Consider the following 15498-nt stretch of genomic DNA (forward strand, 5'->3'; position numbering starts at 1 on the left):
TGTCCCCCTCCCCCTGTAACTCAGGTCTTCCCATGTACCTGGCGTGTGCCTGTTGTCGTGGTAGTGTAGAGCAGGTCGAGGAAGAGCCTCGGGTGGGTGAGAATGGCGACGTCTGTACCTCGGAGGGTATCGAGAATGGGGGGTTTGAGCATGGTAGCGAAACGTCGACCGTTACGGCCAACGGGTATTACTCGAAGAACTTGAGCAACGCGATCAACGGTGATGAGAAGGGACTGAAGTTGATCCCGCTGGGTGGGGTTGATAAGGAGGTGGGCGGAAAGGATCAGGATGTTCTGCAGGGCAGGGCGAAATCAAGGACTCCGTCACCGAAGAGTAGTATTGATGAGATTGTGGCAGTTTCCGAGATGGCCGATTTGGTAACGGAGAAGGTGGAACCTAGTGGGAAGGCATACTTTGTAGAGGATGTAAACGAGAAGGAGTCGGATAGATCTAGTGAAGAAACCAATAAAGCTATTGCAATTCTCGATGACATCTTGGACGATGAAGAAAAGAACGAGCACACTTACCCGTCGCTGGACGACGAATCGCTGGCAAGTCCAGTGTTCCGTGAGCAATCCGTGATCGCCGATATCCATCGAGAGGATGAGATTTCAATGCTGGTAGAAGAGATCTTCGCGGAAGTGGCGGCAAATGCTGCTCAAAATCAACCTCCGGTTGAAGAAACCGTTGAACCTCCCCCCATTCGCCCAAGAGCGGCCTTCGTGGTTGGTCAGGATGAAGACGCGGAAAGCCTGAACTCAACCGAAGAAGATGTTCACTACAACCGATTGGACAGTCAAAAGCAGAAACAGTTCATAAATCGGTTGAGCACTCTGCTAGTAAATCCCAAGCAACCTCCACTCAAACGAAAAAGTCCCACAAACCTAACCGAAGAAGACGGTTCGGACAGTCCAAAGCTGCAGAAAAGTAGCAGCGAGCCAAACTTTGTTATCCTCCTGGACAACAGCACTGCCACAAACGAAAGTGAAACCGACACCGCGGAACACTCGCCTCAAGGTTCCGTACCTCCGGCGCCAAAGTTCGACCAAGTCGTGTACAACACGCTCAAGCCTGACAGCGAACTGGTCAAGGTCACCTCGCCAATCCCACCGCGAAGTCCCGTTCCCGAAGCCCCCAAATTCGACCCCGTACTGTACAGCACCCTCGGGAAATCCAAATCCCCACGACCCTCGCTACTCCACTCGCCAACCATCAATACCTCAGGGTACAGCGAAGTGACCCTTCGCAAGCTTACCCAAACCCCGCCAGCTGTCGACACCAAAACTCCCGAAGCCACCGAGGACGACCCCGATCCCTCGGCCAACCCTCGCGAAGTGTTCAAATCCAAGCTCGAACAGCTGCTCCAACGTGGTCCCACCAACAAACCCCGTCCCCGGACGGTCGCGATCGTCGATCGCCAAGTTTCGTTTCCCCCACCCGTCGCATCCGTAACGCCCACCCAACCTGCTCCTCCTCCGTCAACGGTCACCCCACAACAACCCACCGAGGTCACCTCGCCGACCGCCAACCTCACCACGCTCCGGCCGTTCGACACCAAGAAGAAGCAGAAGCTGCTCTTTGACGATGTGATCAAGGCGATCACGCCGGAAACGCGACCGAGCGTCATTCGCAGCTCGCTCGAGCACCGGATGTCGTTTACGGAGTTTAAGAACGGGCTGAAAAAGACGGTGCCACCGAAGCAGTACCTGCCGAATGCGTGATTGTGGGAGCGAGAGATTGAATGAGCGATGCGAACGTTAGAAGCGGTGCTTTGTACAGTTTATTTGATTAATAGTAGACATTAACGTAGATAGTTAAAAAATATTTACTTACAACAATGTTGGATGCACTTCGGTTTTTACTCTTTCTGCTCAATATCTCAAATGTGTTTTGATATAAAATTAAAGAAAAAAATAAGAATTGCAAATTAAATCTTCGATTACAAATTATGTTTGCTCAAATAAAGAAATGTGTTGAAATTCTGATGAACAACTTGTAAACTTTTAGGAATAGAAATTATCGTCATTTTTATTTTTTCCGAATCAATTTCATTTGACGGCCATAACTGCGTCGTAAGGTTTGACTTGAAATTGGTAATTATTATAATATAAAAAGATTTTGTTAACAAAAAAACCTTATTAAATTTCGTATATAACAAGTTAAATTTCATATATCACATGAAAATTAACTTGTTACATATGAAATTTGACAAGTTTTTATGTAAACAAAATCTTTTTCAAATTCAAGTTAGGTCTCTAAAAAGGAAATTCGGTTAATTACATGTTATAAAATGTAATTTCATGTTTTTTGTTTGTAAATATATGATTCCTAGTTGCAAGAAAAAACATTTTGTTCAAATTACACTCAACCCCCGCTGCAAAGTGGGAAAATGGAAGCAAAAAACAGATTTTATTGATGCCGGTCAATTAGAACATTCAACCAAGACTTTTCTTATGTGAAAAATTCCTAGGAATCGATTGGTGATAGTAAGAACCAACCTAAAAGGCCCTATTACCCTATTTTTTCCTTTTTATCTTAGTTTCGTACATCTAGCTGAAATGTTCAGTACTTTGACAAAACTCTTTCTTAAAAGAAAAATTCAGAGGATCGATTGGTGATAGTGAGAACCATCGAAATGCACCTTTATATAATTTCGATGGAGTAGAGAAGAGAGAAGAAAAAGTTGAGTCAACGCTTTGAGCATTTCAGCAACATATTTGAAACTGATAAAAACAGTAAACAAATAGAGTAAATTGGCCTTAAACGGGCCTTGCGCTAATTTCCGCAGGTTCTCACCATCACCAATTGATTTTACAGGAATTTTTTACATAATAAAAGTCTTGATTGAAAGTTCTAATTGACCAGCATCAATTAAGTCCGTTTTTTGACTCAATTTTTCCCACTGTGCGCAGGTTGGTTACTTTTTTGTTTGACACTTTTTTAGTTACCTTAAACCGGGGGGACATTGATAGGATTTAAATTTATTTTTGTAATATTTTTCAACTGTTAAGGGTTTTCTCAAGATTATTATTTTTAAAACATGTACTGGGGTAGGCCACACAAAGTCCTTGTACAATTTTTGAAAACAAAAGTTTTTTTCAATAACGTTTCAAAAAATTGCTACATTAAAAAATCTTAGTTAGAATTCCGGGGTGACATTGATAGTCAGACCTTTTCTTGTTAAAATCAGATTTAAGGTGTTCAAACTTTATTTTTACGTCAAATGTTCCATCACAAAGGTTGCTGATATAGTTTTTGAGAAAAAAAAAATCAATGTTTATGTTTAGTTAACTAAGTTTATAAGCATGTAAATTTTAGATAAAATTGTTTTAAAAAAATTGCCTGAAATTCGATTAAACTAGTTTTGTTCATAAAATTATCGATTTATAGTGTATTTTAAACTGAATTCGAATCAGGAATCAAACGTTTTCACATTTTATATGAAATTTGTTCTACTGGAAATGCCTAAAGTTTGGAGATTTTTTTATGAATAATGTTTCAAAAATACATGATATTTCTTATTTACAAAAATGTTTTACCTTTTCCTAGTGAAAAATTGTCCGAATAATCTGAACATGCATTCCAATTTCCGATTTAAAATCATGTTGTTCGACCTTGTTCGTCTGCCAACAATTGGTGTCAAACCATCGGGGTTTCAGTGTACAAGTTTAATATTCTTCATGTTCTGATGATGGAGCGAGTCGGGATTATAAACAATAGGTCAGTAGTTGTGTTGTGGAATTTCAATCATTTTTTTAATCAATCTTACAAATGTTGAGTGGAAAGAGTAAAAATGTAAGTGAAGCTAATGCTTGATGCTTAGTACTTCCACAGAGAACAGATGTACATCTTGGTTCTAACTTGTGTGTAAACCGTGTAAACTAAAAAAATGCGTTGCATACAATCTTGCATCAAATAAATTAGAGTGTGCAGGATACGCTTGGCGGCGCCACCGTCGCGGCTGAGAATACTTGACCTAACAATGAAAAAGGCTCAATAATTTCGAAAGAAAATAAATGTTAACCTTGTTTAAATATAAAATTCACTTCTGTATAATTCCAGTTGACTAAAAATAATGCAAAAATGCAATAACATTAACAAAAACATAACAAAAAAATCATTCAAAAATGATTTTTCAAGCGACAACTTAAAATAGTGCCTTTACACATGTTATGCCCGATTTCGTTTTGTTTACCTTCTTTGGCGCGTAAAATTGCAACCCTCTGATGAAGGGCAGTCAGACATTGGTCTGATGTCGTTCGTACGGAATGTTTTATGCAGTGATTAGATGGTCCAACGTTCTGCTACTGTAGGCCATCATGATTTTGGAAGTGGTGCTATCTAGGCGGATGGTGCACATCCTAGCTCTTTTCAACGTATTTTGGTTTGAATTTTTACACACGTTTTTCAATGCTGTTTGTTCAATGATATACATCTGTTCTCTGTGGTACTTCCAAAAAGAGTCAGGTAAAAACGTAGCAAAACTCAACCTACCAAAGCTATGTTACTACACAACCGTCGAAAGCAAGCAACAGTTTTGTTATAGCTTTTAGCAAACTCCTTCTGACCGACTATTGCATGTGGTCGGTCTAAATACCTTGCTCAATCAAGATTAGCTAAAAAACGACGTTAAAAGCTCACCTCCCAAATAACTCGCTAACCCACTGAAAAAAAACCCCGCATGATCGCTGTAATCGCCTAACTCTAGTGCATGAACCACAAATGGGCAACGATTTAACTCTAAATAAAAATGAAAAATCATCAATTCCCGGTCAGGTTTGGCACTGTACGCGTTCTACGGATTCCGGAACAGCTACCGGGAGGTGTTTGCCAGCGAGTCCGGCTGGACCAAGATCAAGTACGTTCGCTGAGACGGCAACGTCGAAACGTTGGAACGCCCGCAAAGGAGTAAAACAAATTAGTGAGCAAAGGTGATATTTTTGTTCTGAAGGCTAGGAAACGTGAAACGTGGATTGTAGCGATTGAGATTTAGGTTTAGGATTTTTGGTTGTAGCTCGAGTGTTGCATGCTTAGCACGGACAATCACAGGACGCCAATATAGTCAATATTCAAATTGTAAGCAACTTATATGTACGAAAGGAAAAAGAAAAAAAACAACTATTTATAAATAATCATGTTAAAGTAGCAAATAAAACTTAATTGAACAAAGGGTTACAAAATGACCGACAATACTAACAACAATCACCCAAACTTGCCATATTAATGAAAAGAAGAAAGACAAAAGTTACGTATAGAGAGGCGCAAACGGTTCATCTAATTAGTATGTTTAGCTTTATCTGATGTTGGGCAACTCGGCACAGTTCAACACGAAAATCGACATGGATGCAAGTCGCGGAGCCTCCCCCCCCCCCCTCCCGCGGAAGTGTTGCCAGCAGATGAACGAAAGTAACGTTAAAAACAGTAACCACATATACACAAACACACAAACACCATTTATTTGTTTTAATTTATTTTAACGAAAGCGAAAGTAATAAAGCATGAAAGATATTCACCAAACCATCACACACTTATGAAATAAATGTACGAAAAATGTATGAACGTGTTACACACGGGAAAAAGTGGCGTTTCAATCACGTGCGGCGGCGGTGCCTCGCACGTTCCATAATGGTCATCAACAGCTGGTTGGGTGGAAAAAAAAAGAAAAAGGGGAAAATTGGGACCCCACCGATGTTGCTTATTGGGTGAAGGTAGGTATCGAGTCGACGCATGGTTTGAGGGACAAAAAAGGTAAAGTGGCAATCTGCTGAGCTATAAGGTGTGTGCGTATTAATCTTGATAGGTGAGTGATCTGGTAATGCGTAAATTTTACGCATATTTTAAATTGTGGGTGGTAAGGTAAGTATCAGCTGCGATGCTGTTTAAGAGCGTGAGCATTTCTCCTGAGTCTTGGACAAGTGATTTAAGTGTAAATAGAATGCATAGAGTTTAAGGCCAGGGTGGCCACCAGATTTCGATTTTCAATTTCCCGGTTTTTTCCCGAGACCAGAAGGAATTTTCCGGAATGTTTTTAAACCAAATTACAATGTTTTTTAGGCTAACGTTAATATCATCAAACTTTTTGAACGCATACATTTGGTTCAAAGTTTGAATTCCTCAAGAAAACTTTCAAATCTTGAGTAAAAAGTAAGTAAGTTGTAAACGAAGCCGTTTTTATCTGTTATCAATCAAACCTCTAATTTTCAAATTATTGGGTTGTTTCATCAAAAGTCGTTTTTATTTTTTAAATAAGATAAACTATAAATAGAATTTATTAATTTTGTAAAATAGATTTACAAAAATATATTGTTATCAACATTGATGTAAATGCTCGTTAATTTTCTTTGAAAAAAGGTTTTATGAATTCAAAAAGATCAACTCTTCCAAGAATTATCAAGTTCTGTGATTTTTTTTTTTAATTATGTGAGTACTTTCTTTTTAACCAAAAAAGTCTCTTTGCATCATTAGTACAAACAAAAATGTATACACTTTGGCAGCAGCGCAGGAAAAGTGCCATACAAATGTAAAAAAAATCGATACCTTGAAACTTTCTTTTTAGAATAAATTTAATAAAAAATACTTTCTGAAAAACCCAAAACATAATGGTAAAAACAATTAAAAAATTATCGTGCTGTGATTTTTTCAACAACACATAAGGCGGGTACACATTTTATTTAAAGTTTTTGTTGCCCCGAAAAATCAGGGGACAAAAAATTATTATTTTCTTTTTTCAAAAAACATCAAAATTTCAATGGAAATTTAAGTGCAATCAGCTGAAATCAATTTAAAATGCATTCCCTTGCGTCTTGAATCATTTTTAAGCATGTTTGGTTTGATTTGATAATCTCTTGAATTTTTGAAAATTTTTGATCTTTAGTTTGAATCCATGACATTTCCCCGAAACCCACATTCCCGAAGAGACATTTCCCCGAATGCCACATCTCCGAAAATACACTTTCCCGAAATGTCATTTACCCGAAAATCATTTCCCCGAACGATCCATTTCCCCGAACGGCTACATCCCCGAATGGCGACTTCCCCTAAAAACCATTTTCCCGAATGGCCACTTCCCCTAATTTTCCACATCCCTGAAAATCATTTTCCCGAATGACCATAATCCCGAACGGCCATTTCCCCGAACGCCACTTCCCCGAACCCGGTCAGGCGGGTATGGCCGTTGCCCAGAACCGCGCGCGGTTCTGGACAACGACCATACCCGCCTGACCGGGTTCGGGGAAGTAGCGATCAATAAAGTATCATGTCCACAATCATGTGTGGCAGTGCGTGGCCGAATGGTTACGCTGTCCGCTTTGTAAGCGGATGATTCTGGGTTCGATTCCCATCTGCTGCAACCTTCCATCGGATGAGGAAGTAAAATGTCGGTCCCGGCCTTGGTTGTTAGGCCGTTAAGTCATTCCAGGTGTAGGAGTCGTCTTCATGCCATAAGTACAAACAACACACCAAACCAAGCCTACTCCGGTGGAATCGCTGGCGGCGGTTGGACTCGCAATCAAAGGTCGTCAGTTCAAACACTGGGGTGGAAGGTTCCTTGGAGTAGAAAGAGGTTTGGGTGCTCTCCCCATTCAAGCCTTCGGACTCCTAGGTTCGAGCAGAAACTTGCAATAGAGACCACAAAAGACCCGGGGGTCGTTAATGTGGATGGTTTGATTTTTTTATTTTTTATTGTCCACAATAGAGCTTTATGACGTTTCGCGTACGCACACTAGTGCACCATTTGATTTTCTGGCTGACAAAATTTAACTTCACTTAATTTTTGTGTACGTACACGCAATACAAACGAACGTAGATTACTCTATTGAACGTTCAAAAAATTCCGAGCTTCACTTGAATTTTGAATATTCAAATTGATGTAAGTGCGACAACTGGCCAAAGGGATTTCAGGTCAGAACGTGTTTGACACACGTTCAGGCCCGACTACCGCAAAAATTTGTAATTGTTACTCGGGACCTTGGCAACCCAAATCAGCTGTCGAGCTAAAGTATAGCCCCTAAACTACTTTAAAGTGATTTAGTAATTTTAAATCTAAAATGGCGGTGATGAAATATTCAAAAAATGCTTTTTGTAATTCAATAATCAACTATTTAGATTTGATTAAAAGTGTTGGTCGCAGAACTCGAATTGGACGTACAAAAATAAAAAAATAATTGTTCAAAGCCTTCATCCAGCCAAAATTGATAAAGACAAATTAGTTCAGTTAAACAAAATCTAGAACAAACTGAATCCTGCGCATCGAGTCGTCGCATGAAGCTATCGTTGCTGTTCTATCCTTACCACGTAGATACCGTTTTGGAAAATTGTCCTTTGCTGAAAATGGCCGCTGCCACAAAAAAATATTTTTTTATGGAACGTGGATTATCTCAATACCCCGCACTCTTGAAGTGTCCGCGTGGTTTATTAATGGCCTTCTACGGTTATTTGTTTTTTTAATCTTACAAAACACGTAGGAGAATTTAATATTAACGTCATACTTTTATAAAAAAAAATCCCTAAATAACAATTTAGTTTATATCTAGGTCATCATTCGGAAAAATGGATTTTTTGGTGAAGTAACCATTATATGTAAATTCGGGAAAACGGCAGTTCGGTAAAATGGCCATTCAGGTAAATGAAATTCGGGGATATGGAATTTTCAGGAAAATGATTTTCGGGGATGTGGAATTTTCGGGAAAATGATTTTCGGGGAAGTGGCACTTTCGGGGAAATGATTTTTGGGGATGTGGAATTTTCGGGGAAATGATTTTCGGGGATATGGGATTCGGGAAAGTGGGATTCGGGGATAAGGGATAAAACCTTTAGTTTTTTTTTCGTTAATTTTTTTGTTTTCGTCAAATCTTACATTTTTTGAAGACTAATGATTGCAAAACAACTGAACTAACGTAAAATGCATTTTTTAACACTTTTTGCATTCAAATGTTGAGACTATGGCTTGTTCTTTGAATTTTTTTTAGATTTAAACATACCACACATATTTTTTTGAAGTTGTAGCTATTTTCAATTAAAAAATAATTCTATTTTATCTCTAAAAAATCAAATGGTTGAGAAAATTCTTTACAGCATTCTTTTTTGAACATTTTTGATCCAATCTTTTGTTGCTGAGACACAGGCCAAGAAAAATATTTTAAAAGAGTGTATTTTGTGTGACAATTTGAAGGAAAAATTTTGATCTTTAAATTTAGAGAGATATTTACTGTAATGTTGTTTTCGTACCATGATATCCATATTTTCCACCTACAAAAAAAAATCCCAATTTTAATTTTATGCAAAACTAATATTTTAGCAAAGATGGGGTAAATGTCCGCCATTACGGGGTTTGTCTTCCGGACCCCCTGAGACCGCTCGTGGTACCCCCAGGGGTTCATGTACCCCAGGTTGAGAACCGCTGGTAGAGCAAACATTTTGCTTTATTAAAAAAAAAACAAATTCGCCTGGTAAAAGTATCATAGGATGCAACAGAAAAAAAATCCATAGCCAAGAAGCATGAGTCTATCACACAAATTCTAACATAGATTTCGCGAATTCTTCGTTTAGAATAACAGGAATAATATTCTTATTGAGAAAAGAACATATTGAATACATTAAAGAGGCTTTTGTCAAATTTTAACGAAACTTAAAATATTTTCCCGGTTTGTCGGTCGAATTCCCGAGTTTTTCCCGGTTTTCTCCCGGTGGATAAAAATCCCGGTTTTTTCCCGGTTTTCCCGGTTTTTTCCCGAGGTGGTTTTCCCTGGTTTAAGGGTACGAAGTTGTTGTCTTCTTATTTCAAAATTGTCAAACTAATGGACCCAATCTTGCAACAATCTAATTGTTAAAATAGTCAAACTTTGTAGTAAATAATTTAAATATTGTTGATAGTTCCTGTAATGTATAGTTTCAGAATGAAGATTGTTAACATTGTTTTGCATATTTTTTTATTTTCGAACATATAACCTCTGCACTACGCTAAAGTGATCTAGAATTTTTAATTCCATGATGGCGGCCAAAATGGCGGTGGCGAAATATTGAAAAAAACGCATTTAATCATTTATTAGACAATTAACTGAGCAACTCTCTACGAAATCGGCCGATTTCGACCATTTTTTTTTTGTATTTTTTTATTTGACTCAAACTTTGTGGGGGCCTTCCCTATGACCAAATAAGCTATTTTGCGTCATTGGTTCACCCATACAAGTCTCCATACAATTTTGGCTGCTGTCCATACAAAAATGGTATGTAAATATTCAAACAGCTGTAACTTTTGAGTGAATTTACTGATCAATTTGGTGTCTTCGGCAAAGTTGTAGGTATTGTTGAGGACTTTTTTTCACTAAAACTCAATTTACGTACGTATTTTTTGATTTTCGAGATTTTTTTATATGTTTTAGGGGACAAAAATTCGCAACTTTTAAGCCATAGAGAAACATGGTCAAAAAACCTGCCACCGAGTTATGATTTTTTGAAAAAATAGTGATTTTTTGAAAAAATTGAAGTTTTATGCAAAAACAAGTTTGACATTACTTTTTAATACAAAATTGAATTTGCTATCGAAAAGTACTTTACAGATTTTTTGATAAAGGGCTCCGTTTTCAAGATATAGCCACCGAAAGTTTGATTTTAGCGAAATATTTGCAGTTTTTAAATTTTTAAAAAATAGTGACCATAAGTGACCATCTCTAAAATTTTTTTTTTTTAAAGGTTCAGAAAATTTGCTATAAAATTGTCTAAGAGACATTGAAGATTATACCTCGGGTTGCTGAGATAGAGCCGCTTTGAGAAAAAGAAACACGAAAATTGAAGTTTTCTTAATCTCACCAAAATAACCCACAATTTTCTAATGACGATATCTCAGCAACTAATGGTCCGATTATCAATGTTAACACATGTAACATTCGTGAAATTTTCCGATCTTTTCGAAAAAAATATTTTGAAATTTTTAAATCAAGACTAACATTTTCAAACGGCCAAACATTGAATATTACGCCCATTTAAATTGCTAGTCTTGATTTAAAAAAAAATCAAAATATTTTTTTCGAAAAGATCGAAAAATTTCACGAATGTTTCATGTACTAACATTGAAAATTGAACCATTAATTGCTGAGATATCGTCATTAGAAAATCGTGGGCTGTTTGGGTGAGACTTAGAAAACTTCAATTTTCGTGTTTTTTTTTCTTTAAGCCGCTGTATTTCAGCAACCAGAGGTCCAATCTTCAATGTCTCTTAGACAATTTTATAGATAATTTTCTGGACTTTTCAAAAAAAAAAAATATTTTTAGAAATGGTCACTCATGGTCACTATTTTTAAAAATTGAAAAAGTGCAAATATTTCGCTAAAATCAAACTTTCGGTGGCTATATCTTGAAAACGGAGCCCTTTATCAAAAAATCTGTAAAGTACTTTTCAAAAAATCAAAATTGCAAATTCAATTTTGCATTAAAAAGTAATGTCAAACTTGTTTTTGCATAAAACTTCGATTTTTTTCCAAAAATCACTATTTTTTCAAAAATTCCTAGCTCGGCGGCAGGTTTTTTGACCATGTTTCTCTATGGCTCAAAAGTTGCGGATTTTTGTCCCCTAAAACATATCAAAAAATCTCGAAAATCGAAAAATACGTACGTAAATTGAGTTTTAGTGAAAAAAAAGTTGATAAAAAAATCTGCAATTTTTTTTCCGTGTACCTATTTTTTTCTCAAAAGTCCTCCACAATACCTACAACTTTGCCCAAGACACCAAATTGATCAGAAAATTCACTCAAAAGTTACAGCTGTTTGAATATTTACATACCATTTTTGTATGGACAGCTGCCAAAATTGTATGGAGACTTGTATGGGTGAACCAATGACACAAAATAGCATATTTGGTCATAGGGAAGGCCCCCACAAAGTTTGAGCCAAATAAAAAAATACAAATAAAATTCATTTCCGGTTTTGGTAGAGAATTGCTCAACTGTAATAATTTGACTAAAATGGGGCGGCAGAACTACAATTTGATGTTAAAAACAAGAAAAAAAAATTGTTCGTGATCCGATTCGAAAAGTACAAATCTTCAAGCAAAACTCGTTACGTACACTCTGTCAGGTAAAACAGTAGGGTGCGATTTCGGGCAATGTCATTGTAAGCTTGGCACTTAGTAAAAATCCAGTTCAGATAGATACAAGTAAAACTATATGTGCTCCGAACAGTAGTTAGTACCAAATGCGATTCCTTGAAGCTGATACAGTTACAGGCCTATCAACTAGTAATCTACGAAAGTAAACTGTAATGACGGAGTTAATTGAAAGGCTAATTTATATTTGCTTAAAAATCAGGTCGTTTTGTTTTGCAATACTGATTTAAATGTTCAAATAAATTATCATAACGATAACTCGTCCAGCTCAAACCTTTGTAGGGGTAAGAGGTGGGACCATTATCCGAAGTCCCATTCAAACCTTCGGATAATCGAATCTTTGGATAATCGAATCTTTGGATAATCGAGGCTTCCGATAATCGAGTCTGGACTGTAGTTAGTTTCTGGCCTGCTTTCTAATGAAGCATTTTTGGGTATGTAAAATTTACTGCACTAAAAATAAGCACAAAGCTGTCCAATCACCTCCAAATTTAAAGTTTTGATTAAACGTGAAACTACAACTACAGTCATAACGGGAACAGCATGCTGTTTATAAATTTTCAAAATGTGCTGTTATGCATCAGTTCCACCTGATACCAATGAAAAAATCAAATGATTGTGGAAAAAAACTGCTTATCCAAGTATCCCAATTAACCTCATGTGCCCCAGATGACGGTACTCCCTCAGTAATATCCATAAAATTTTAAATCGTTTTCGGCTTAGCCCTAAATTTTGTTATGATTTTTTTATCACCTAAACTACCATGCAAGCGAAAAAAGGCGAAGTCCAACTTCAAACAGCTGTATCTCGGCTCCCTGTGGACGGATTTTCAAAATTCAAGAAGCAAAAGATGCGGACAGATCTCTAGATTATTTTGCTTTTTGAAAAGTCAAAAACAGAGGCACTTACCCTAAGTTATTCCCAAAACCAACCAGGTAACTTTTTTTTAGCCCTCTATTTTCTAGTTGTTTTGCATGTTGGATCGAATGTTGAATGACAATTTGTTTAAAATTTTATCATAATGCAAGTTACAGTACAATTATAATATCCAATACCATATTGGACCGATCTGGACACATTGGGACCGGTTCCAGGTTCTCCGGTGAAACCCGGAATATCCTCAATTCCAGAGTATTTTCAAAAATTTTATTAGGGTGGTAATATGGGTATCAAAATTCAGCATTTTCAAAATAAAACTCATTGATGACGCTAAAACCATTTTTGGATACTTCTGGCCATTTTGGGACCGATTCCAGGTTCTCCGGTGGAATCCGGAATATCCCCAATTCTACAGTATTTTCATGAATTTTATTAGAGTGGCAATATGGGTATCAAAATTCAGCATTTTCAAAATAAAACTCATTGATGACGCTGAAAACCATTTTGGACATATCTGGCCATTTCGGGACCGGTTCCAGGTTTTCCGGTGGAACCCGGAATATCCCCAATTACAGAGCAATTTCAAGAATTTTATTAGAGTGGCAATATGGGTATCAAAATTTAGCATTTTCAAAATCAAGCTCACTGATGACGCTGAAAACCATTTTGGACATATCTGGCCACTTTGGGACCGGTTCCAGATTCTCCGGTGGAACCCGGAATATCCCCAATTACAGAGTATTTTCAAGAATTTTATTAGAATGGCAATATGGGTATCAAAATTCAGCATTTTCAAAATCAAGCTCACTGATGACGCTGAAAACCATTTTGGACATATCTGGCCACTTTAGGACCGGTTCCAGGTTCTCCGGTGAAACCCGGAATATCCCCAATTCCAGAGTATTTTCAAGAATTTTATTAGAGTGGCAATATGGGTGTCAAAATTCAGCATTTTCAAAATCAAGCTCATTGATGACGCAAAAAACTATTTTGAACATATCTGGCCACTTTGGAACCGGTTCCAGGTTCTCCGGTGGAACTACGGAGTATTTTCAAGAAATTTATTAGAGTGGCAATATGGGTATCAAAATTCAGCATTTTCAAAATAAAACTCATTGATGACGCTAATACCCATTTTGGACATATCTGGCCATTTTGGGACCGGTTCCAGGTTTTCCGGTGAAACCCGGAATATCCCCAATTACAGAGCAATTTCAAGAATTTTATTGGAGTGGCAATACGCATAACAAAATTTAGCATTTTCAAAATCATTCCAAAAAAATAATTTGAGTGTCAACAAAAAACTTTATTTTGAAAATGCTGAATTTTGATACCCATATTGCCATCTAGGAAAAGCTCCGTAATTGGGGTTGTTCCGGGTTCCACTGGAGAACCTGGAACCGGTCCCAAAGTGGCCAGATATGTCCAAAATAGTTTTTAGTTTTTATTTTAATCAATGAGCTTGATTTGGAAATGCTGAATTTTGATACCAATATTGCCAATCCAATAAAATTCTTGAAAATACTCTGGCATTGGGGGTATTCCGGGTTCTACTGGAGAACCTGGAACCGGTCCCAAAGTGGCCAGATATGTCCAAAATGGTCTTTAGCGTCATCAATAAATGCTGAATTTGGATACCCATAATGCTCCCCCAATAAATTTCTTGAAAATACTCCGTAGTTGGGATATTCCGGGTTTCACCGGAGAACCTGGAACCGATCCCAAAATGACCAGATATGTCCAAAATGGTTCTCAGCGTCATCAATAAGCTTGATTTTGAAAATGCTGAATTTTGATACCCATATTGCCACTCTAATAAAATTCTTGAAAATACTCTGGAATTGGGGATATTCCGGGTTTCACCGGAGAACCTGGAACCGGTCCTAAAGTGGCCAGATATGTCCAAAATGGTTTTCAGCGTCATCAGTGAGCTTGATTTTGGAAATGCTGAATTTTGATACACATATTGCCACTCTGATAAAATTCTTCAAAATTCTCTGGAATTGGGGATATTCCGGGTTTCACCGGAGAACCTGGAACCGGTCCTAAAGTGGCCAGATATGACCAAAATGGTTTTCAGCGTCATCAGTGAGCTTGATTTTGAAAATGCTGAATTTTGATACACATATTGCCACTCTAATAAAATTCTTGAAAATACTCTGGAATTGGGGATATTCCGGGTTCCACCGGAGAACCTGGAACCGGTCCCTAAGTGGCCAGATATGTCCAAAATGGTTTTCAGCGTCATCAGTGAGCTTGATTTTGAAAATGCTGAATTTTGATACCCATATTGCTATTCTAATAAAATTCTTGAAAATACTCTGGAATTGGGGATATTCCGGGTTTCACCGGAGAACCTGGAACCGGTCCTAAAGTGGCCAGATATGTCCAAAATGGTTTTCAGCGTCATCAATGAGCTTGATTTTGAAAATGCTGAATTTTGATACCCATATTGCCACTCTAATAAAATTCTTGAAAATACTCTGGAATTGGAGATATTCCGGGTTTCACCGGAGAACCTG

At 37.5% G+C, this 15498-nt stretch overlaps 1 protein-coding gene across 3 annotated transcripts in view; it reads left to right on the forward strand.

Annotated features, from left to right (window-relative positions):
* The window catches only part of LOC6035692 (cationic amino acid transporter 2), a 32430-nt gene extending 26857 nt beyond the window's left edge, over positions 1-5573 (forward strand). Inside the window, exon 7 of one of the 3 annotated variants that reach the window (XM_038253605.1) lies at positions 25-1900. In XM_038253605.1, coding sequence (XP_038109533.1) covers positions 25-1721 — 1697 coding nt within the window. In that variant the 3' untranslated portion in view covers positions 1722-1900. Of the gene's footprint in view, positions 1-24; positions 1902-4776 lie in introns of those variants that run through there. The other 2 variants (XM_001845774.2, XM_038253606.1) reach the window with 2 other exon arrangements.
* The last annotated feature ends 9925 nt before the right edge of the window (positions 5574-15498 follow it).

The sequence above is a fragment of the Culex quinquefasciatus genome, chromosome 2 (genome assembly GCF_015732765.1).
Source record: "Culex quinquefasciatus strain JHB chromosome 2, VPISU_Cqui_1.0_pri_paternal, whole genome shotgun sequence".
NCBI classification, from domain to species: domain Eukaryota; kingdom Metazoa; phylum Arthropoda; class Insecta; order Diptera; family Culicidae; genus Culex; species Culex quinquefasciatus.